Raw genomic sequence first — 26,492 nt, 5'->3', positions numbered from 1 at the left:
AGCTAACATGTATGTATTGCTTACTATATTCCAAACTCTGTTTAGGCGTTATACATGTATATAAATAGATTTAATCTTGAAAACAATCCAAAGAGGTAGGTACTATTATTAGCGCATCTTCCAGAATAAGAAACCTAACTTGCCCAAGGTCATATAAATAATGACAGGTAGATTTGAGCCCAGGCAGTTTGGTTTTGGAGTCCATACTTTTAATGCTACTCTGCAGCCTATATTTAATCATAATCACTAAAAATAAATTGAAGAGTGACTAACAAAACTGGTTATATATCTCCATTACTGTAATCAAGACTTCAGACGTTGTGCTGTGATTATAGTTGCTACTATGGTTATGGATAATGCTTCCCATTAGCATGAAGGTATACTTCCAATGGCCCCTTCTCCCTTAATGATGCCTTGATCATCCCTTTATTTATTTCAAAGGTAAAGGAAGAAATTATATAAATGTATACAGAAATTTTTTATTTACTTTTGAATTCTAGTTTGGTGGACATTTAATGGAATATAAATGAGAAATCTACCCTCACAAACATGAGTAAGAGACTACAGAAGAGGGGAAAATAGGATATAAAGGCTCTTACAATATGATTTTATCTGGTTCCTTTTTCATTTCAATCTCCAACTCTCTTTTCATTAGGCTTATAGAGCCATTTGTCAGTTCCGTAGGTGAGACTGAAGTTTTTTTAATTCAGGCCTTGATAAGATTACCACTAAATCTCTTGTACTTGTAGCACTGTATTATATACGGCTGCTCTTACTAGTTTAATAATCTAGATTTTAAAATCTAGTTTTACTTCTCTTCATAAATATACTTGGAAAAGGAACAACCAGAGAGTAACTGTAAAAAAGTACACAGCAGGTGACAAATAAAAGGTGTGGAGGCTTGTCTGGCTTGGGTAAGTAGCAAGATAGTCCAGAAGGATGTGGTCTGGTTTGGGGCCAGGAAGCAACCTAAAGCGTGCAGTACTTGGACAAAATGTATCCTTAAGTGGTGGAGGAGAGGTAGAGAATATTAAGAAGGGACAGTGGCACCCAGGACTCTGTACACTTTCTCAGAACCTTGGTGGCTAAGTTTGGCAATAAGAATGCTTCCATAATGATGTAATGTATGGGGATTAACATAACAATAAAAAAAATTAAAAAAAAAAAAAAAAGAATGCTTCCAGGTATGTTGGCAAGTGGAATTTAAATTAAAAAAAAAAAGAGAATGCTTCTAGGTAAAGTAACTTGTTCATTTTTCTCCCTATGCTCGCATATCAGCCACTTTCAGTGACTTCCAGAAGTTTCTCTTGGGATTTTGCTACCGATCTTGAAGCTCGCTGATTGCAGGGTTATAGAGAAATTAACACAACAATAGAAACATCTGCCAAAGCAGACCCGAAGGCTAGAGAAATGGTGTGTTTCACTGAAGAAATCCAGGTGCAGCCGCTGGCATTCTGGCTGTAGCATCCCCATCAGTAAGGGGGAAGATTTCTGGACCTAGCTTGGGATGGAACCCACAGGTAAGTATTCTTAATTCTGATTTTTACAAATGAAACCATTCTGTTCGCTATTTGGCCAGACGAAGCCTAGCAGGGATTTTTTTTGAAAACCTGAACCCTACCTCTGTTCATGAAACAATGAACTGCTTCTTCCAAGAAAGGAAGCTTCATGACTTCCTACGGGACATTTTAAACTGTTCCTTGAGGGCCTTGCAGGGGAGAGACTGAGTTACTGAGATCGCTCCTGCCCTATTTATCAGATGATTCCATCTACGTAATGCTGGCACAATGGGGTCTGTTTCATGCAAATACCAGGTTCTCTTGGGAGCTTGAGAAGGGATTCTGCAGCAGGATTTCCTCCAGTGTGCACAAAGCCCAGCTCAACTGTTCTGTTGCTGGACTGTGTTCTATGCTGCCAGCAACTCAACTTTTCTGCCAAAAAAATTTGAGCATTTTATTTCAATCACTGCTTATAAAAATTAAAACGTAGCTTTCATTTCTTCACTTCTGCTAAATACATGTATTTTCACGCAATTTCTTAATTTGTACAAGGCCACCTATCCACGTTTTAAATTTTACTTTTTATAAATTTCGTCTTTGAGTGTTCAGATCCATGTACATCACTGCTATTAAGGATCATTTCCTGTTAAATGCCCATGCCTGTGCGTGCACCTGTTAACTACTTTCCAAGGACCATGCCCATTAACATCAGCCTTGATAACATAAGTTCTTAATTTCAGTAATTTAGTTTGTAATTTCCCATCCCACGTTATGTTCCAGGCTCACGTTTTTAATCTCCATATCCCTTGAAGATTCATAAATTCCTTCCCCCTAAATCTGATTTTTCATTTTAGATCTCTGATGCTTGAAGTCTCTGAGAACAAAGGGAACATTCCATGATATTTGAGTTACCCTGAAATCCTTTTCATTAGCTCAATTATTTCTTTACTATTTCTTTTTGACCTTGTCATTTTAATTTCTGGTGTCTATGATTACATTTGCTGTTGTTATTACAAAAATAAAAACAAATGTTATCTGCACCACGTATTCAGCATTTAATCACTAAATGCTACGCCATTTATATACATCATCTCATTTCACCCTATCATCACCCTATGAAACAGGTCTCAAAGCCCAGTTTAATAGATAAAGAAACTGAGAATAAGGGTTAACCTACCCACAGTCACCCAGGGGGGAGTTTCTGTGGACTGTACCTCCATCTACTACACTACAGGCACGAACCACTGCCGCACTGTGACGCAGTGACGATACTGAGGTCTTCAAGTACTCCTGTTTACAAACAGCAAACTTACAAACACCCGATATGCCGCCACTCCTAACCTGCCCCAGCCTGTCTCCCTCTTCTGGTGTCCCTGTTGCCTATGTCTTGAAAATCAATTTAAAACACTCAAGACTGGCCCTGAATGTGTATTCTCAGTGTGGAGAAGAGAATGAGCTCTAATAAAGGGAACAGCTTAGTTAACAGAGGCGACCCATTTGTCAAAAACACTTAAACTGTCTGAATTTTTTTTAAAGATTTTATTTTATTTATTTGAGAGAGAGAGAGAGCACAAGAGGGGGTACGGTCAGAGGGAGAAGCAGACTCTCCGCTGAGCAAGGAGCCCATTGTGATGCGGGGCTCCATCCCAGGACCCTGGGATCATGACCTGAGCCGAACGCAGTCGCTTAACTGACTGAGCCACCCAGGAGCCCAAACTGTCTGATATTGATGGCATCAATGTGAGTTTTAGTTGTATTTATAGGTTTAAAAAACTGAAACTATTTCTGTGTTATGTTATTCATATTATAATGTAAATTACTTTAGTTGGATTGCTCTCCTTTTGATAGGTCTCTTTGAAATGGGTGAATGGGTCCTTAGAGGACAAAAAGCCTGAGACTAATTAGGGTGACAAGAAGTAGGTTCAGGTGTGTACAATGAATGGAGTAAAACCCTTTTCCTTTCTTTTACTACACCGTCCTCTGCTCCCTGAACACTAAGTCAGTCTATCAGATTAAGGGTTAAATGCATTAATTTAGACTTTTGGTTCACATTTGAAAAGTTCTGGGCACTTAATGGGTTTTATTACTTAATTCTAGGGAGATAAATAAGAAAACAAAATTATAATATGATATTTATATATAGCACTTATGCTGTAATAAGAGTAAGATATTTTGTGGGAACACAAAATCACTTATTTAATTTAAAAAACAGCATTATTTCTACAGAGATAAAAGCTTTGAATTCCAAATAAATACTGTACCAATGAACTGTATAGCATTCTCTATTGAAATGTTAGGGACTACCCTTTTAAAAAAATATCTTCCTGGATCATTTTAAAATAATAAATATAGCTAATTAAAAAAATAAACATTATATATTTAAATAAACATTATCAAATTCTCCATATTAATTTTCAGGTATAGTTACATATTGTTTGACATTCAATTATTGCCAATTCTGTTAATTAGTAATTATATAACTCACAGAAGAGTAGTTGGTCTATGCTGAATTATATTTTGCACTGTTAAATTTAATAGACAAATCACTTTTTTCTGAACCAACGAAGAGCAGAGAATATTGATCTTATAGGGAAAAATCAAAGTTGCTCCTTAAATTTCTGCTGAGAGTGGAATAGATGTTTTAAGCTGGGATAAAGAGAGGCAGGGGTGTGCTCTGGCTACACAGTTAAATTCTGTTTTGAGGGAACACCCCCTGAGAAATTGGAATCATGTCTGCACATGCCTTTTACTGCTCTTATTAAACAAAAATTTTCTGTTTTCAAATTTCCTAGTATAGTTAAAATATTCTTAGATAGTAACTTAGTAGTTATTGTTCTACAGATGCTTCTGTAATTTTCTTTTTGATCCATGACAGAGGAAGATCATGTTAGGGATGATGGGGAGATAGATGACCCAGCAAAGATAGTCCATATCAGTAAGTAATTTGTAGGGTAATGAAACAGAGTTGTGTTTTGGACCCTTTAAAGAAGTTATACCTTAATGGCTTAAATACATTTTTAGTTAAGCTGAATGCATAACTTCATAATGATAAGTATTTGATATTCAAATGATAGGATGTTATAAAGTATGAGCACCCTGTAAAGGTGTCAGATCATCTAATCTCAAAGTCTCCATTTTTTAAGGACATCATTCATCATGGCTTCCAGCTAAGACCCTAATAGAGGAAGTCAATTTTATAAGCGGCTCACCTTAGAGCAGTTCTCAAACTTTGGTGTACACCTGGTAGGTTTGTTAAAACACAGGGACCCGACCCCCAGAGTTCTGATTAAGTACTTGGGCCAGAGAATTGCACTTCTAGAAGTCCTCAGGTGATGATGCCACTGGTCTGAGACTACACTTAGAAAACCACTTCCTTACAGAATACCTATGAAATTATATTGCTTAGTATAGTTAGTCCTTTGCCAAGATTTAAATTTTCTCCAGCCCAAAATAATTGGTGTCAAAGTTATAAAACTTTGAAGATTCAAGAATTAATTTATGAATTGGAATAGCATCAAAACTTATTTTTTTGAAAAAAAATCTGGAGCCATGCCTATTGTATTCCATTGGTCCATCCTCCTACAGCAAATTTCTGTCAGGTATCTATAACAAGAATCATTGAAATTGCAACTAAAGAACTTGTTTTTATTGTATAAACAATGGGAATCATACAACCGACCCAGTTTCCCCTTCTGTCTTTGCTGCTTTTTAGGAAGTTCACAGTCAAAATACATGCTTCACATGCAGCAGGTATATAGGGTCTCACATTATGCATTTTGTTCACAAACTTTACTTCTACTGTTACTTTGTTTTGCCTTAACTTCATTTTCTCTTGATATTCATCTCTTCACTGACAATATTATTGAGAGTATTATATGTACTTTAAAAAATCATCTACATTCTTTCCAAAAATACAGTGGGAGATAAAAAAAATTGATGTTAGTTGAAGACATGTTTCTAGAAGTTTTAAGATCCTATTTTACTAGGACTACATGCCTTGGTCTTTGGATTATAGATAGTGAATATATATAGAGTATAAGAGATGCCACAAAAGATCAGGTGTATCTATTTAGCCCTAAGAAGAAATACCGACAAAGTACCTGGGAAGACAGATATCATTTCTGACATTAAGCTCAAAAGATTGGTAGTATCTGAAATACTATATCATTACAAAACTATTTTCTATGAAATTCACTGAGCCTATTTGAAGTTACTCATATTTTTATTTTAGAAAATGAATATATTTTAGGACCCGCTGAGTAAAGGCAAGGCTTTGTTTATTTGTCTTGAATTTACCTTTCTCTGGCTTTAGGCCCGTGTCATTTCCAGGACATCAGAACTCTGTGATAAACAATTCTACATTCACCATGTCAGTATTTGTGTAATTTTGGGAAGAGATTGGTGATTTGGAAGATGATGCTGATGTAAGAATCTCTGCCTCTGTATAGTGGGGAAACTAGAAACGTATATATGCATATCCAATGTAGCCAGTTATGCTTTACTTAGTAAGTCTTGACTTCACCAAAGAATGGAGTATAATGGAGAGGAACTAAAGGTTAAGTAGGTAAAAATAAAATAGACCTAAGCGTATAAAAATCTAAACTGCTTTTCTCTAATACATAGAAATATATAGACCACAAATATTACATGATTGCAATGATCACATTACTAAGCCACAGAACACATAGTAACTAAATGTTATGAGTAAATTTTGCTATTTTCATTCTCTTTAATTAAATCTTAAATAGGTACATCCGAGCAAAGTCTTTTCATGACTTTGACCATGAATAATATCACGAACCTAAACATGTTTTGAAAATATAAAAGCAATGAAGGGCAAGCATCTTCCCTGGTTGACCTCATACCTCAACTTATTCCCAAAAAGTAGCTCAAAAGGATGCTCACTTTTGAACTTACAGCATCTCATATGAATATGTATTTTGTTCTAATGACTCATTAATAAACCAGGTTCCATTAAAATGCTATAAAATTAAAAAAAAAATCTATGTATGGGAAAACCACAGCCGTTCTTCCTAAACATTTTTGAGGGTGTTAGAGCCTTGTAGGTTCTATAAAATAAAAAATTCTAAAATATTTGTTCTTCAGATCATTTATGAGTTTCATTTCTTTAATCTCCTATATTATTATAATGACTTTTTTAATAAGATAATTTCTATGCCTACAAGTTGGAATATAAGCACATTATAAATTTTAGCATTTGATATCATGGAGCCATTGCATTATATGTTTGTGTCTAACTAATCTGCGTTCAGAAGTTGAAGAGAATCTAGCGGTTTCATATGATTGTTTATTTTACAACTTTTAAAAAGAAAAATGTCTTGCCTTTGAATGGTAATCTTGTTCCAGTCTGGGATCTGATCCGGCTACCTGTTTGTATTTGTTAATTTTCATTTGGCGATTTCTCTCCTCTATATCCATAGCACCTATCGAGTAGAAAAAAACCCATAAAATTAATGTTCAGTTCTTATTTCTGAGCCCTACTTACAGGATGTATAATAGAATAATAGAAGAAATGTTAGGCTGATATATTACTTTCATTCAAGGTAGTACATACAAATTAAAATGTCATATTATTTCTTAGATTTATTTAAAGTTTGCAATTTGGTGAATAAAAGCATGATTACTAAATATGTAAAAAAAATTTAGTCTAAATAAAATGTAAATGAATTTTAACAGAACAACAAATCTTAACTAGATAGAAAACATTTCTGGTACATGTATGCCCAGGAGAATATATTTGACAGCACATAAACCTGACAATAGTAATCCTATAAATAAAAACTGGCTTGTAATTCATCAGGATTTGATTTATTTACTGAAAAATAGCTGTAAGTCTAATTGGTTTCAAATGCAATTTTACAATTGTGTTTAGAAACTACCATAAAATTAGCCCATGTGTTAAAAAGTAGGTTGTACAAGCTTACATATGGATCTTTTGAACTTGAATTTTCTAGAACTAACACCAAGAAAGAGGCACTTGGAATAATACTCCTGAGAACAAACCATGCCAATAAAGGCACAGAGTATAACTGAAATCATTTCAGGAAAAAAAAATGTAAGGAGGTGAGAAAATGAGATGGTAAGCCTATTACAAAATGAGACTAATACTCTCTATAACAGGTCTACCTCCAAATGCATCAATTATAGATATCAAGAGAGTCTTTAAAAACTTTGGTTAGAATAAGAACTAAATTCAGTTAGCAAATCTTAGCAAACATGAAAAAGTGTTTTTAAGGTATATTTATAACTTTTATTAAAGAGATTTTATATGAAAATTCCATTTCTCATAAATATGCATAATGAGATTATGTTCACAAAATCTCAATTGTATGCTACGAATGTACAAACTGGGAAAAATAATCATAGCTTACTGGGCTCAAGTGGGTATCTACAACATGTCATCATGTAAATTCATAACCACTCAGTGTTGGGAGGAATGTAAACATACACATATATACCCCTTGCTTAACATCATAACCTGAAAACTGCAGTAAAGATCTCTATACAAAAGTGTGCCTATTCAAAAATAAGTATTTTAATACTTATCCTGAAAAAAAATCTCATTGAATATCAGAAAATTCTTGTTGGTAACAAATTTTAAGTAAAAACCGATTAATTTAAAATAAAGAGTAAAAAAAGAAAAAATTTCAAAAAAATCCTAAGTAAAAGAATGTATAAAGAGTCTATATTACATGACCTCTAAGTATAACAGCAAATTTAAGTCAACTATTCAATAAAGTGAGGCAATTTGTTCCTTTTAAGAGTCTCATTTTAATAATGATTTGATTAAGTCTGTGCCAAATTAAAAAATAGGGATATGTGTCATATTGATATAAATTGAATGATACATAAAATCAAGTGAGTGCCTCCATGATATGAATGTGAAATACAGTGAAGTATAAATGTCTACTAGCCTATTAAAATACAATTTTGAAGTTATTTGTACCTTAAGAGATATTCTCAGGTAAATGTGATTATTTTCTCCAAGGGCAATGGAACAAAAATCCATCCCTGTATCAAAAAAATTATGTGTGCTTAAAGATACTAGCTAAATTGAGTGTTTGGGAAGTTCTTTTAAAAAGTTTCATTTTGATATCATAGTAGCAAGATAGTATATTAATATGAATAGCACCAACAGACAAAAAAGCTTGAACAGATTTTATATATTCATACTTAAATATATATACATACACATAGATATATATACATACATACATATATACGCATTTTCTAATATTTAGACTTTTTTCTGGACATCAGCCTCCTATGAAGCTACATCAAATTCTTTTTAATAACCAGGTAGTAATGTGATATATACTGGCAGGAGTGGACAAACTTGTTCTGTAAAGGGCCGATAATAAGTATCTTAGGCTTTGCAGACCGTATATTTTCTACCACAACTCTACCACTATAACACGAAAGCAGGTATAGACAATGCATACATAAATGAGTGTCACTCTTCTATGAAAACCTTATTTACAAAACAGGCAGCGGACCTGATTTGGTCTGTGGGCCATGGTTTCATGATCCCTGCATTAAAGCATATTTTTTTTTAAACATATTGATTTAATATTGCTTTGCAAAGGAGTCTTTCTCCTTAGTAAGGGTTTAAAGATTTTGTAGAATCAGGTTTATGGGACATCATTTATATTTAACAGATCATTGGGGGGGGCCTAAGAAGAATATTAATTTGTATTTGCTATAAGTAAACAAAGATGCAAATAGAGAGAGTGATATAATCACTTAAATATGTTATCAACTAAATTCCAATTTCAAACACATCTCTCATCTCCAGACTCAATTACCATCTATAGACAGACCTTAGATGGAAAGATTCTTTGTTAGCACCTTAACTAATGAAATTTCAAGTGACCACCTTATTTGATATACAGTCAACAAACTTCAGTAAATATACTTTTAACTTACAACTTTAAATTTTTCTAGGAGGCTAATCCTTAGGACAAACAGTAACCAGACATTCCTCTCTCCAAAACTATTTGGCTCCTATGAAGTCTTCCATTTCTTTTCTACATTTTTATCAACCTATTCTCATAAAGAAAACACTTCACAAACAATGATATCCGTAGAGAGAAAAGTATCCTACTGGTAAAGAGATCCATCATAGGAAATATAAAACTGTCTTCTGTTGAGACTCCCCAAACACTTGATGACAATATGGCCGAAGTGTAGCTTTAACAAATCTAATTGATTTTCATAAAATACACAGAGATACACTAAATGGAATCTGAGCATAAAACAAAATATTATGTGAGACAGTTTTCTGATTAAGATTAAAGAAGTATATTACTTATACGTATGTACCAAATAAAGTGCAATAAAGAAAAAGGTAGAACCAGTGTATGCAATCGCTACTTGCCCACTTTGAGGTGACAATTACACAGGAGAAAGCATCGTTCCTTCTATTTTCTAGTTTCAGTAGGATAGACTATAAAAATAACTTATTAATGTCTTTCACTAGTCAGAGGACTGGAATAGAAATTGTTAAAATGACTACATAAGATATAATGAGATAAATAAGAATAAATAAAAATGTATATGAGATAAAAGAAATGTAATATTTTGTTACATTATTATTTTCAAAGGCCAAGCAATTCAAAAAGAAAATATTGTCCTTGACTTTTATTGAATATTTTAACTGTCTTTCAATATCTGTTAACTGTGAAAAAATTTGTTTTTCAGATTGACAGTCATTGACAGCTTTTGACAAAAAGTTGATGGTCATTTATATGAATGTTTTCCAAGTACCTGATGTTCACTGATACAAAGTAAATTGCTTAAAAATACAACATATTTGGTACTGTGTATCAAAAGGCTTTACAATGGTCATATATTTGAATGTGAAATTTCACTTCCCAGGATTGTTCCTAAAGAAATCAATGTGCAAGATGTACATACAAGTGTATTTATTGCTACACTGTTTGAAAATTGTAAAGGCCTAGGAAAAGAAACTCTAAATGCAATACGTGTTAGTAAATTGTACTTGTGGTGTATCTACAGAATACTATGATGCATCCATGAAAAAGAATGCATATGACGTGCATGTGCATTCACACATATAAATGTAAAATAAAGACATTGCAATCAGTAATTATAAAACAGATTAAATGGTGATATAGTACTATAGTTTATAAACTATAATTTAAAAAATGATATATATATTCATAAAGATATATATACACATAACCTATACAAAAGACAAAGAGAGGGAAAAAATTAAGATTTACATACTAGAATGTTAGCGGTTATTGCTGGTTATTGAAATTAAGTGCTATTGTTTTCTTATTTGGGTTAATATACAGTTTATAAAATGCCCACAAAGGCACTATACAGAAGAAAAATATTACTTTAAAAAACACAGAACATAGTGTTTTTGTGAAAAAGGACAAATTATTCAGTTTGAAAACCTGTATTTTTGTTGTGATTCTATAAAAGTGCTTTGGAAATAAATGTTAAATAATTTTTAAAATGCAAATATACAACCATTCATTGCTTAACTTATCTAAGGGATATATATTTATTTTTTCATTGCTTAATTTATCTTAGAGATATATATTTATTTGTTAAATAAAAGCATTTGGGTGTATTGATTGAAAATGGTGTATAATGAGAAATATTTCCAAACGTAATAAAGTACAGATCTTTTCAAATTTTATGAATATTAAAAAGTGACCTGGCATGTTTTAAAATTTTCCTTCTCAGGTTTTTCAAACGTGGGACTTAAGAAACTATGCAACAAAATTTTTCAAAGTTACTTTAAAACGATTTCTTCATAATCACTTAATAAATTTTGATTTTTTAATACTAAAACTTTATTATATACTAGAAACTCATAAAAAGTACACTTTCGTTAGCTAAATTATTTGTTTAAATACATGTAATGCAGAGAATAACAAACATTGGAACAAGTTAAATTTAAAAAGTATGGAAATAAATATTGAGATAAAAATTATAAATTATGTACCAGATTATTTCCACTTCAGTACTGGGGCAAACAGAAGCATTTTCCTTCTTTCTTTTTTTTTTTTTTTAAAGATTTTATTTATTTGACAGAAAGAGAGGGAACACAAGCAGGGGGAGTGGGAGAGGGAGAAGTAGGCTTCCCGCTGAGCAGGGAGCCCGATGTGGGACTCGATCCCAGGACCCTGGGATCATGACCTGAGCCGAAGGCAGAGGCTTAATGACTGAGCCACCCAGATGCCCCCAAAAGCATTTTCTTTTAAAGTGTAAACAAACTTAATCTTTTTCTTTAAGTTTTTATTTAAATTCCAGTTAGTTAACATACAGTATAATATTAGTTTCAGGTGTACAATATAGTGATTCAACGCTTCCATACAACACCCAGTGCTCATCACAAGCACATTCCTTAATTCCCCCATCCCCCTGCCCACCTCCCTTCTGGTAACCATCAGTTTGTTCTTATAGTTGAGTCTATTTCTTGGTTTGACTTTCTCTCTCTTCTTTTCCCTTTGCTCAAACACACTTAATCTTAACCGTGCAACTAAGATACACAAATTTTGAGGAATACTTATTTCCAAATCAATCAATTTTGAGGATGTTTCTACTGTGGTTACTAGGAGCTAACACACTGGGAACAAAAGAAAATATAATGTGATTTGGTTTATAATGTGTTTGCTTATAAAATGATCTTTCCTTTGCTCCTAGGAATGTAGGAAGACTGAACTCTATATGTGCCTAAGTGAAACATGGAATTAACTGAAACATAAAGGCTCTAGAAACTTACAAAACTATTGTACTACCTTGAAGCTCATAGGTTTTTAAATTATGTTCTAAACTTTGACAACCTATTTTAGATATTTAGGTTACCTGTTGCTGTGTGTATCTGTCTGCTATTTCTCTGTTAACTCTCTACCATATTCATTAAATAATACTTCAAAGGAGATGCTATAGCAAATGGCACAGACTCCTTTCCCTATCATCAAAAGAAGCTGATATTCAGACTACTTTAGGACATATGTTATTAGGAGTGACCTAGTGTTTAAGGAAAAAGAGTATATCTGTTTTTGACATCTAAATTCAGTAAACAGAATTACTGAGATTTTATCATTCAGAAGACTTGGATTTCAGCACCATTTTAGGTTTTAACATTTAAAATCGGGATATGTTTGGGGGCGCCCGGGTGGCTCAGTCGTTAAGCGTCTGCCCTTGGCTTAGGTCATGATCCCAGGGTCCTGGGATTGAGCCCCACATCGGGCTCCCTGCTCCGCGGGAAGCCTGCTTCTCCCTCTCCCACTCCCCCGATTGTGTTCCCTCTCTTGCTGTGTCTCTCTCTGTCAAATTAATAAATAAAATCTTAAAAAAAATAAAATTGGGGGCGCCTGGGTGGCTTAGTTGGTTAAGGGACTGCCTTCGGCTCTCATGATGCTGGAGTCCCTGGATCGAGTCCCGCATCGGGCTCCCTGCTCGGCAGGGAGCCTGCTTCTCCCTATGACCCTCACCCCTCTCATGTGCTCTCTCTCTCTCTCTCATTCTCTCTGTCTCAAATAAATAAATAAAATCTTTAAAAAAAAAAAATCTTTAAAAAAAATAAAAATAAAAAAATAAAATTGGGATATGTTTGGCCTATAGGGGAAAGTCAGGGTTTTGTGTATGGAGAGTGTAGTGCAGATAATCATTACAGAGTTGATGGGACTTTGGGACTATCCAGATTTAGGGTAATGGGTATACTTATGGTACATAGGAATGAACAAAATCTTAAAAACAAAATCTTAAAAGATAAGAAGAGACAAGACTTAGGTTCAAGTCTTGATTTCACAAGCCTTATAACTGTAAGCACCTCACTTACCTTTCTGGCCATAAAATTCACCATCTGTAAAATTAACAGTCTTAGAACAGATATTCTTTATGATTCCTTCTGCTATAAAACTATCTGGTTGGTTAATTTTGAGGCCAAATAATGTTTAAGTATTTGTTCTTTTATATTATCATATTTATTTCATTAATATAAATAGTATAAAGTGGTCTAGAAATCCCTACTCTATTTGCCTGGTATTGCATTCATTAAAATTTACTTTACTCTGTGTGTGTGCGTGTGTGTGTGTGTGTGTGTGTGTGTACAGAGACAGGGACAGAAATGAGATGAAGAGAGGGAAGGAGAAAGACAAGGAAAAGAGGGAGGGAGGAAAGAGGGGGAGGAAAGAGGCAGAGAGAAATCTTAAGAGTGATCCTGGCTGGGAGAGGCAGAGAGATAGACACTACTGAAAAGTTCATTAAACCAGAGAATTTGCCCAGCAAAAAGAATCATAAGGATGATCTAGTATAGGAGACTAGGAGGATCTTTTAGACTAGCTCAAGCGTAATTGTCTTACTGTATATGTTTTTCCCCCTATACACAGTGAGGTGTTTAAAAGAAAATATTAGTAACTTTCTAATAACTTAGTTATTTTTAACTTGTTAGTCACAATTCCTGTCTCTGAAAAAACAAGATCTATCTTATAGGATAAACTTAATTTTCAAGTAAAAGTCCCTCAGAGAAGGAAACAATGGTTATTATTAAAAATGCTTCCGAGAGAAAGTGCAGTAACTACTGAGAAAAGATAGAAACATGAGTCAGATTCATTGAGTTAATAAACTATTCCCCATATGTGTTAAGCACTTTTGGAATCTCCTACCTTTTTCCTGATGGAAAAAAATCTACCTTGAGGAAGAGATGACCCACAGAGTAGCACATATTATTGCCCTGTGTATATGACTTGTCCCCATCTTATAACGGTTGGGTATGACATATTATGAAAGACTGCTGTGTCTCACATCTGGCGTCTAATGAATGTAGCCATGAGATATATTTCAACCACATCCGCTATTATACATATCGCAGATTGCATGGAAGGTTTGAGAGGAGCGTCATGAAGAAATTTAAATGCAACTTTAAATTTATGTTAATTTAGAAATAGAAATTTAAGTATATTTAGGAATGCTAAGAATGTTAACTTAAATCATAAAAAGATAAAAATGTCCATCATACAAAAACTGTAATGAGGCCTATTCTAGGAAGAGACCCATATTTTTTCTTCTTATGAATACTGGAAACTCAGTATATTCTTCGTGCTATAATTAAAGACTTATCTAAATTTGCCCACATTACATTAAAATTGAGATCTCTGCATTCCAACTTGTGTTTAGCCTTAATATTGATACTCTAAATTCTTTTTAAAAAATAGTCATGGTATGATTCCAAACACATGGTGAAATTTTGGATTTTCAATTAGTTAGATATTTTGCTTATGAAAATGTGTTTAGTCTGTTGATTTTTTCCTATATAAAGAATTCTAACCATCTCACAAAGTTTGTATAGAAAAGAAATGATAATGATGATTAACAAAATGTTGGACCTAAGGTATATGTAACTCATAAAAATGGAAATCCAAACAATATAAATCCCCCCAAAATCAATTTTTGTGGTATTTGATATTGTTCATACTGATTACTTCTTTAGTTTTCATTTCTTTAGGTTTCATTTCAGCATTTCTAAAACTCCTGTGAGAGCTTGTTTATTCAAAAAAGCTTCTGTACAGTGAAGGAAACAATCAACAAAACTAAAAGGCAACTTACAGAATGGGAGAAGATATTTGCAAATGACAGACCTGATAAAGGGTTAGTATCCAAAATATATAAAGAACTTGCAAAACTCAACACCCAGAAACCAAATAATCCAATTTAAAAATGGGCGGAAGACATGAATAGACATTTCTCCATAGAAGACATACAGATGCCAACAGACACATGAAAAGATGCTCAACATCACTCATCATCAGGGCAATACAAATCAAAACTACAATGAGATATCACCTCACACCTGTCAGAATGGCTAAAATAAAAAATGCAAGAAACAAGCATTGGATGTGGAGAAAAAAGAACCTTGTTGGTGGGATTGCAAACTGGTGAAACCGCTCCGGAAAACACTATGGAGATTCCTCAAAAAGTTAAAAATAGAACTACCCTATGATCCAGTAATAACACTACTCAGTATTTACCCTAAGAATACAAAAATACTAATTCAAAGGGATACATGCACCCCAAAGTTTATAGCAGCATTATATATAATAGCAAAATTATGGAAACAGCCCAAGCATCTATCTGATGAATGGATAAAGAAGATATATATATAATGGAATATTACTCAGCCATAAAAAGAATATAATCTTGCCATTTGCAAGGACATGGATGGAGCTAGAGTGTACTATGCTGAGAGAAATAAGGCAGAGAAAGAGAAATACCATATGATTTCCCTCATATGTGGAATTTAAGAAACAAAACAAATGAGCAAAGGGGGAAAAGGAGAAAGAGAAAAGAAGGGAAAACAAGAAACAGACTCTTACTACAGAGAACAAACGGATGGTTACCAGAAAGGAGAAGGGGGGAGGGGGCTAAATAGGTGATGGGAATTGAGGAGGGCACTTGTTGTGATGAGCACTGGGTGATGTATGGAAGTGTTGAATCACTATATTATACACCAGAAACTAATATCACACTGTATGTTAACTAACAGGAATTTAAATAAAAACTTAAAAACTAAGTTATATTAACTATGGCATTAAAATGATAACATAAATATTTTTGAAGGTAACAAAGAGATCTTTTTTTTTAAGATTTTATTTTATTTATTTGAGAGAGAGAGCATGAGCAGCGGGGAGAAGGCAGAGGGAGAGGGAGAAGCCGACTTCCTGCTGAGCAGGGAGCCCGATGCGGAGCTCGATCCCAGGACTCTGGGACCACGACCTGAGCTGAAGGCAGACGCTTAATCGACTGAGCTACCAGGCGTCCCCCTAAATACAGAGATTTTAAATAATACTCCTGCTGGATATCAAGCTGTTTATCTTTTTCCATAGGTGCTCATGATGACTGTCATCAGTCAAGGGAATTAGAAGAACCATACGGAGTGACTAATGTCCTGCAGTTTAATACTCCCTCAGAATTCAAAGGAACGCATCCTAAATGTTTCCCAAATAGGGACATCTCCTGAAATGCTTCTGTTCAATACTGAGAAGAAAGAGGAATAAAAGTTAGGTAGGATGTCTCTCAGAGACAGATAAGGATTCGATGGAGACACCAGGAGAGACCAGCCCAAGCTAGAGACAAGGCTGAATGTCATTCAACCTTCCAAATTCTCACATTGGAATATGAGTTACACTGAGGATCCTAAATAAAACTGCAAACTAGAATGAGTTGGTCTCTGTTGACATTAAATCTCCGCTTCTGAATTCCTCTCTTCCTTTTCTCCTTTTTCTAGACATTTAGCATTGTTCTCTAATGGTATTCACTGCACATGTCCCAGCTTCTTGGCTTTAACATTTCTGTATCTTCTACCTTGTCCAATTGCTTTAAATGCCAGCTTCAAATGGTTGGAATAAGTTATTAACTGACCTGTACCTTAATTTTTCAATCTGTAAACTAGAAATAAAAATTGTACTTATAATGGGTCCTAAACTCAATTATGGTTAAAATAATTTATACCACAGTGACTTAATTATCCAAAATGTTTGACTGCTGAAGACTCTTACCTTCAGCTCCTACCTCTCCTATAAGCTTAAGATTCACATTTCTAGTTGTCTCCTAGCCATCCCCAAATGAATATCCCATCAGTACCTAAAACTCAGTTTGTCCAAAACCATTTAACATTACTTCTCATATCAGTTCTTCTTCCTTTAGTTATTATTAATGAATATCTAGAATATCCAGAATCCATATCTTTGTTAATGTCTTGCCTGTTCTTGCAACTCAACCCTAAACACTTTTCTTACTCTTTCTTGGTTTCTTGACCACTGCTTTAGATTCAGAGCTTTAGGCCTTCCTTTGTTAGTTCAACCACTATAGTCATCTCTTCTCTCTGTGTTATGGACTTATCGGCTAACCCCATCCATTACCGTGCCCCCTGAACCCTTGTGGGGATGGGACTTGGCTCTTAATTGCTTGGGATGTGTCAGATCAAATAAATTTTCTATTAGCATATATTTAGTACTATTTGGGTAATGTATTAAAAATTCATTTAAATTTTGTGTATTTTCAGTTACTTTTAAAGTCAGATTTATGAAGGCATACTTACATAAGTTAAAATTCACACTATTTAGGTGCAAAGTTCTATGACATCTGACAAATGTATATAGTCATGGAACCTCGCCAGAATCAAGATACAGCATATTTCTGTCACTGTAAAAAGCTCCCTCGTGCCACCTGTGGTCAATACTCTCCCTGCCAGCCCAGATAACCAATGATCAGATTTCTGTCTAGCTGTTAATTTTTTTTCAACAATGTTTAATTTTACTTTATCAAGGCATAGAAAATAAAATATAACAAGGCTTTTAAGAGTACATGGTTAAAATCTTGTATTCGAGACTTAATACTAATGTTCCTGAACAATTAAGATCTTAACAAGAATAATACTTTGCACATGCTGGGAATTGTGCTAAGAGCTTTGCATGTATTATGATCATGTCACTTAAATCAGTACAACTGTATGTGATAGGACTATTTTCACAATTTTACTTATTAGAAAATTTGTACAAGGTCATATAACTAGTAGATGGCTGAGATTGGTCTGTTTTCCAAAACTTATGATCTGAAATACTTAGTCATTAAAGGACTCTCTCTTGTCTTTCTCTCTATCTCTTTCACATACACACACATACGACTCAACTCTTATTTAATTCTTTTCTTGCCCCAACATTCCTTCCTTTCAACATTTCCCACCTTTCCTTTTCTAACTACATCATCTTCTCTTTGGCTTTTTTTTTTTTTTTTTTTTTTTGGTCATACTTTAACTTATTTCCGTATGACCCAACCTTAAACTATAATATGGTCATTTTAAATATTTAATCTTCTTTTTAGAGATTCCTTCTGATTCTCATTCCATTACTCTGAAATGGCCTATCAACCTCCTTCACATTCTTCATGACCTTAGAATCTATAACTGTGACCTCCCCATCAGTTAGGTCACATGATTAATGAATCTAATCACTTTTACTTATTATCATTTTGCTTTCCATTAAACTTTGCCTTTCCTACTATCAGTTCCCTTCCTCATCCTTACTCTCACCTCCCACACCCCATCCCCTGAAGCCTTCATACAGACTAATAAAAAGAAACTATCATCTATATGTCAAATAACATCCTTCTCTTCAGTTGAATTGTAATCTAATTTAAACTCCCTTAGCAATTATCTTCAATGTAGCATTATTCATGCCAACTTCCCCTCTTTCATATGAAACTGATTTATCATTCATGCCAACCCTTTTATATTATAATGCTTTCATTATAGATATAAAAGTATAGAGCTTTAATGAGCGAAGAGAAAGTGATCTGAAAACAATCATAACTTATTTTAACCATGTGCTAATGACTACTTAGTATTTTGTACAAGTTAATACTAAATAACTTGATTCCTAACTTATTACATTGAATCCTTTCCTTTCAACTCAAATGGTTTTAAAAATATTTTAATCACAACTTTACCATCCAGAGCTATACTTTATTCCTTCATCTCCCTGAAAATCTTCAATATTTAAAACTCTCATCCATCGCTGACACTTAAATGTCTTCTCAGAAAAGGAAGATTTATAGCAAAAATTATTCTCCTCTTCTGAACTTAGAAGTCCTGACTTTATCTGCCATATATTGATCTTAATTACTTATGTATCTCCTGGTTCCTTTGCATAGTTTGTTTCTTCTTACTCTTCTTACTACAATTCAAATTATCACCTCTTCAGAAAGACTTCCTGGATTGCTCCATCTAAAATAATGCCTTCCCACTCCACTCACACTAAGTACATAAGGGTTTTAAATAATAGTATTTATAACAATCTAAACTTATCTTCTTTAGTGACTATTTGCTCTCCCAAGAATATAATTTCCATGACAGGGGAGATCTGTTATGTTCCCAGCACCTAGAATAAGGCCTAGCATATGAAAATGTTTATTAGATATTTGTTAAACAAATGAATTTTTCAGATGTGAAATACCTTTATACCACTAAAATAAGAATTTCAGGCATAAACTCTCCTTTATATAAGCCAATTATGTTATATGATAGTTTAATATGCCATTTTGATACCTAGAGAAGGATTTGGGTCTAGCATAGCCAAGTTTACATATTATTGGGCTATTTTACAGGCATTTTATTAGTCTCTGCTTTGGATTTTTATTCCTATTTTATTTTTATTCTCATTTTAAATAAAGACTCACCTTTATTATTCATTGTTTACATTATATATCTGTCTGAAAATGAAATTTTTGGCATAATTGGTTTCAGTAGTAAATAGGAACTACCATTTTTTTACTTTCTAGTATGGAAAGAACTCTGTGACAAGTTCCTTACAGATATTATCACTTTCAATTTTTTTCAAATTACAAAAAAATATAGAAATAAGTGTTTCTAATTTCTATGGCAATAAAATTATTCAATTAAATGGCTGCATATGTATCATAATTTAGCCATTCCCCCATTATTCAACATTCATGGTAACATCCTTTTCATCGCTACAAATAATGCTTTAGTGATACTCTGGTACATACATTTTTATCTGAACTCTATTTCCACCAGGTCAAAAGTCTGTGAATATTTTTGAGGCTCTTGATTTATATTGGAAAATTACTTTTTAGGAAGATTATACTAAATTATGCCGCCACTCGTGGATCACATTCTCACCAGCATTAAAGTGTTGTTTTTTAAACAGATGAAACACAGTATCTCATTTTTTAAAAAGTCATCTATTTGGTTATATTGGAATGAAATGTTTTTTATATATTTACTGTCCACTAAATTTCTTGCTTAGTGAAATGTCTGTACATGTCTTTTGCCCATTTTTCTATTAGAGTTTTACAGACCACATAATTCATTTGTCAGAGTGAATCAGATGTTAAGGCTCTTAATACTCTGAGTTGCTGCAAATTTCCCGGTTTGTTGTTTGCCTTTTAATTTGTTTATGCTGATTTTGAGATTCTGAAGTTTATACCTGTCACACTGTAGTCAAGTCTGTTTTCAAATTTCATTACTTAGGAATGTATTTATTTTATTCTTAGAAAGTCCTGCTCTTTTCAGAGAAAAGCTCTTTTATGCTTTCATTAAAACATAATTAACCCTTTAATCTAACTGCAGCCCAAGTCACATCCCTAGTGGGTGACAGAAACTGGATTAGAATTCAGACCAATCGGATTTCAGTGTTCTTGATTTCTACCCAACTCTGTTGTCCCAGAAATGACAAAGCTCTCCAGTCTGGGTGCAGCAGTTCTGATGCTCGGGTTTGTATGGCAGCCATGTCCTAAACCGGAAGTCACAAGCTAGTAGAAGATATTTGTGATGCACATAACAAAAATAACTAATTCTGTATCATAGAATGAAGGACCACCCATCAAAATGCCTGGGCTTCAATATACCCAACTCAAAATAAAAATTCTGGTTTTTAATGTATTTTATAAAATTTAAAAAAATACTAGTTTCACTTATATAGTGCCTACTAAGTACCAGACACTGCTTTTAGGTGATTTACAGATCATATATTAATGAATTTAATCCATACAATAACCCGCTGATGTACTATTATTATCCCTGTTTTTGAGAGGAGGAATCTGAGGAATCTACAAAGAGCAACTTTGTCCAGATCACCCAGCAAATACGTGGTGGGGCTGATCAGGTGGTCTAGTTCCAGAGTCTGTGCTCTAATATTGCTTCTCAGGCTAACATTTCTTTCTTTTTTTTTTTTTTTTAAGGTTTTATTTATTTATTTGACAGAGAGAGACACAGCGAGAGAGGGAACACAATCAGGGGGAGTGGGAGAGGGAGAAGCAGGCTCCCCGCTGAGCAGGGAGACAGACGTGGGGTTCGATCCCAGGACCCTGGGATCATGACCTGAGCCGAAGGCAGAGGCTTAACGACTGAGCCACCGAGGCGCTTCTCAGGCTAACATTTCTTATAGGAACAAATACTTTCCTCAATAACTGAAATTTTCAGGAAAGAGAGCTAAGGTGGACAATAGGCCAAGGTAAAATAAAATGTTACAGTATTCAGAGTGCAAGGTAACATCTCAAATTCAGGATGTATCTTCCAAGGCAGATGGAATTTTCTACCCATAAAAAAATTAAAAAACAATGCATTCCAAACCCCAATTTAAAAGTGAGATACCTGAAACCCAAAGATCTGAAATTATGTGTCTAGGATCACAGAGCCCCGTAGCAAGACTAAAGCTAAAACTAGCTCTCTTGACACCTATTCTAAAAATCTATTATATTAATCTTTTATTCATATTAATTAATATTCTAATAATCTATTCTAATAATCTTTTCAATTTCCCTCACACCAACCACACAAGGAAGAAATACTCAAGACCATTCTTATTCCATGTGTGGCTATCCCTATTATTACAAGTTCCAAGAACTTTCTAAACTCTCCCTTTATATTTGAGTATATATACGCTTTAGAGAATTAGTCTTAAGTATTATACTTTATTAATAGGAGCTTTCATATAGATGTGATATGTTTTTATATATATGCACATATACTCATATTTCATTTGATACTTTTTTGGTTAAAATATCACAACACTACTTAATAAAACGTTAAACTTAAACTTACATAAAATATTCCAAGCTGCTGTGTCTCTTGTAACGTCTAAGGTAGCCAGCACAGTAAGGAAGAGGGAGTTAACACTCCATTCCTCCTAGGAACTGACTGATTTACATTTTCTAGTAGAATTTCAGTATACTACAGAGTTATGGTTTCCATGACTGAGCAAATCTTGAGTATCTATGTCAGACTTTCATCAATGATAGAGTTCATTAAATATAGGTAGGATAGAATCAATGCAGAGAAAATACCTAAAAATGGGTAGAATCTGTGTGTAATGATAAGACTGATAATAAATCAATAATTGAAAGATTTTGGGAAATTTCAGTAACAGCTTATATGCATGTTTATATGTGTACATATTCATAGATATAGTAAATTTCCCCTACAATGAATGTTACTTCTCTTTACCTTTTAGGATATAACACAAGTAGAACAAGATGTCAAGTGAAAGCATTCAGAACATGGCATATATGCCAAACAAATCTGATAAAAACTGAAATGCAGGTTTGGACTAACATATCTCAAGGGGCAACATTCAGGATAATCACAGAAATAAAGCAAAAAAGAGGAACTGTTTTAATGCTAAAAACAATACCGTAGTTGTATTAATTTTGAAAACTTTCCCTTAGCTAACCCTAACAGGAAGTGAAGTAATAATTTTATTAAGAATTATAGAATGTTAACCAAACTTATTATGGAAATAATTTCATAATTTATACATATTCAAATCATGGTGTTGTACTAATACTAATATTAATACAATGTTTGTCTTTTTAAGTCATCTCTATGTCCAACGTGGGGCTTGAACTCATGACCCTGAGATCAAGAGTCACATGCTCTACTGACTGGGCCAGCCAGGTGCCCCCTCAAACTAATACAATATTATATGCCAATTATATCTCAAAAATGTTGGAAAATTTTTAAAAGAATTTAAAATAAATTTTAAAAAATTAGAAAAGAATAATTACAATGCACAAGACATGTTATTTTTTCCCAGTTGTATTTTTATTAAGAAGTGTTTAAAATCTGTTCAACTTGAATTGTTAAGCTTTTCAAATTAACATTAGTACCTGGCAGACCAATGGACCAGTCTGAAATAGAAATTTTTAAATATATTTTCCAAAACTCTTGATGTAGCACAGAACCAACTATAATAATGTAAGAAGCTAGTTAACATAATAATATAATAATTGGTATTATAATATAATAATTTACCTAAGTAGTTAATAAGAAATATGGCTGACAAAACATCTTTTGTTTTTGAAATCTCCTTAGGAGTAAGACATATATTACACAAGCACTAAGATCGCTAGATGCTCTAGACCAGGTCTGGGAGTAATTCTGAAAATTTGTGTAGTTAAAACTTGAATTCAAAAACATGAGCAGATGTTATTTTATGGAACTTACGAACAGTATTTTTAAAATCCCTTTGTATCATTAGCTCTCTTTCAAATGGTCTCTAAGATCTGTTTTACAATTATCTAAAAAAATAAAATTGTCATATGAAATTTCTTAAGAGTAAGACGAAAAGTGTAAGCCCTAATAAAACTCACTACTTCTCATTTAAAAGAAACTCAGTTATTATTTGCAAGGGCTAAAATTAGTGGGGGGGGGGTTGCTGCTTCAAAATGTGTGATCAAACTCCATTCTTTCATTCACTGTGTAGAATTGTGTTGCAATGACCATATTTGGACCTATTGACAGATGTGAAGGTCCTTTGTGGTGTAAAATGTAAAATACACACTTCAACTTAATATGTCAGGAAAATGATTAGCCTTATGAAATTATTTTCCCATCACATTTTGGCTTGAAGTATTAATAGGTGGTGTTTGATACAGAGAAATAACCAACTTACATATTCATTAGAGATGTGATGATAGTTTAATAAAGATATTATTTTATTGGTCAAGTCTCCAGTCAGTTTTTGAAAAGTTTTAGCTTCATCTAACTTTTATTAAACAGTTGGAAATCCATTCTGAATTGCTTGTTACAAAATTTACTGTTTTCTAAAATTATCTCCTTTTTCTCTGAAGCTCTTCTTACTATCTTCTCTATCATTCTCTCCTTACTCATATTTCCCTTGGAATGGAATGCATTAGTCTTCATTTATCTCTAGGCTTTGGAGAGTCTGTGGAATCCTAAATTCAGTGCTAGTTAATAAGATCAAATCCCCACTTAAAGCGTTGGGAGTCTACAACTAGAACTGAGAAAGCTCACTCCAGCTTCCTCCCACCAGACGGAAAGTAAGTGTTGTAGATCTATAGCTACGACTGCAGCTTTAAAGTTTACACTAAGAAAGACTTCAAATTATGTTTAGGTAAAAATTAAAAGTAATTTAGGACCTGATATTTGAACACAACAAAATTCTCTTTCCTCTGTATTTTAACCATTCCACATATGTCCTAGATAGCACTGATTTTTTTCTTAAGAAAAGTTGCTTCCTTTATCAATCTTCTCCTCTTCCTAATTTTCAAACTCCCTCAACTAAGTACTTTCCTTTTACCTTTATGCCTATCATGGAGATTCCTTTGTTCAATCTGTTGAATTCCCCCTTCCAAAGCTTAGCTTACATTCTCTATTTTTCTCCGTGTTTTCTCCCCTACCATATTCAATAGTTCATTTCTTCCTTATCTTAGCATCTATTCTTTTCTTAACATTTTCTGATTTGTACCCTCAGCCACACCTATCCTGAGCTTTTTCCTCTAATTTTTCCCTCATTCCTTCCCACATCCTAATCTTTTCTACTGTGAATTCTGATGCCCGATTGCTTTTACTTAAATCTTATTCATTCTCAGCCTCATCTGAGTCCCCATCTCACCCTGTTAGCCTGAATGGAAAGTTGATTTTTCCACAAGAATACTACCTCCATCAGGAACATTTTGAAGAGAAACTGCCCCAAATCTTATACTTTAAGTAATATGGAATCCCGGAAGTGGGATCAGCATTCTTCTAGATCTGGTCTGCTGCTTCCACATTCTTACTTTTCTAATTTCATATAAAATTTACTCCTTTTATGTTCATATCATTATACTTCCTTGCTGCTACTGTCTTCTTTCTGGGCAATTTCCTTCATCCATTTCCTGTCAAACTTAGGCTATCAGGGACTTCAATGCCTATATAAAAATTCTACATCAAAATTTATTACTTTCCTTTCCTTTCCAAACTGTAATCCATGCTCCACTTCAGAAATTCACTCCCAGGACCAAACCCTGTATCTTTATATTACTCGGAATTGTCTAACATCTGAAAACCTCTAAGCATCATCACTATTTTCAGTCTCTGAAAATAACCTTCTCGATTTGCCTCCATTAGCCTTGAATATTTCCACAAATTCCTGTTCTTTCATTGAACCCCTTCTCTTCCAGTTCACGGAAAACTCTGCATCTGAACATGATTTAACAAGACCGCATGATTTCACATGACTAGCGACTTCCCTAATCTATCTTGGACAAAACTTTATTTTTTTTTCTTAAGATTTTATTTATTTATTTGAGAGAGAGAGAGACAGCAAGAGAGAGCATAAGTAGGGTGAAGGGTAGAGGGAGAAGCAGACCCCCCTGCTGAGCAGGGAGCACAATGCGGGACTTGACCCTGGGGACACCAGGATCACGACCTGAGCCCAAGGCAGACGCTTAACTGACTGAGCCACCCAGGCACCCTTGGACATTACTTTAAATGCTTTCCTTGCCAGCCACCCTCAACATCCTCTTTTTCTTTCTACTATAACTGCCCACAAACTGCCAACAATTTATCTGAAGTGTGCTAATGAGTCAATCACACATTAGAGAACCAATGCCATCACAAATTTAAGTTCTTCACTTAAACCATCATCTTCCTACATATCTTTGGTGAGCTCTCTCTTGTAGCCCCAGGGTAGCTACTCTTCATTTTATAATTTCCCCCAAGCTATTCATTCATTCACCTAGTCTACAATCATCTTCATTTTTTTTTTCTTTTAGATCTCTCTTTCCTTCTCTTCCATCTGGCTTCCACCCTCCACAACTTCACTAACACCAATTAGGCAAAGATCGTTATTGGTTAGTTTTGTCATCTAACAATATTTGTTCTTCTCTTGAATTTTTCTGATGAGTATACCCTTCTTGAAACACTTTCCTTTCTTGAATTCTGTTCCTTTCTGGATACGCTACTGTCTTTCAAAAGTTCTTTTTGTCATGGTTTTCTGGCTCTAGTTCTTTCATCCATTCCTTAAATGTAAATAAATGTTGGTAACCCCAGAAATGTGATTCTTGGCTTTCTTCTTATTCTTCATATGCTTCTGACAATTCCAATCATTCCAATGGAATCAGTTAAGTGCTGATACTCTATTCTATGTCTCTAGCCCAGACTTCTCTGCTGAGTTTCCAGACCCATACATT

General features: G+C 33.8%; 1 protein-coding gene across 48 annotated transcripts in view; it reads right to left on the bottom strand.

Moving 5' to 3' along the window:
• RIMS2 (regulating synaptic membrane exocytosis 2) overlaps positions 1-26,492 on the bottom strand; it is a 587,808-nt gene that overhangs the window by 146,039 nt on the left and 415,277 nt on the right. For 28 of the 48 annotated variants that reach the window (XM_032415998.1, XM_032415989.1, XM_032416001.1 and 25 more), the window contains one exon: positions 6,843-6,943. The exons of 18 other annotated variants lie outside the window; for them this stretch is intronic. In XM_032415998.1, the coding sequence (XP_032271889.1) occupies positions 6,843-6,943 (101 nt within the window). Of the gene's footprint in view, positions 1-6,842; positions 6,944-26,492 lie in introns of those variants that run through there. 2 more of the 48 variants (XM_032416033.1, XM_032416034.1) reach the window with 2 other exon arrangements.

Source organism: Phoca vitulina, unplaced genomic scaffold, assembly GCF_004348235.1.
Source record: "Phoca vitulina isolate PV1807 unplaced genomic scaffold, GSC_HSeal_1.0 scaffold18, whole genome shotgun sequence".
Classification (NCBI taxonomy): Eukaryota; Metazoa; Chordata; class Mammalia; order Carnivora; family Phocidae; genus Phoca; species Phoca vitulina.
This window is presented reverse-complemented; position numbering and strand designations above follow the sequence as displayed.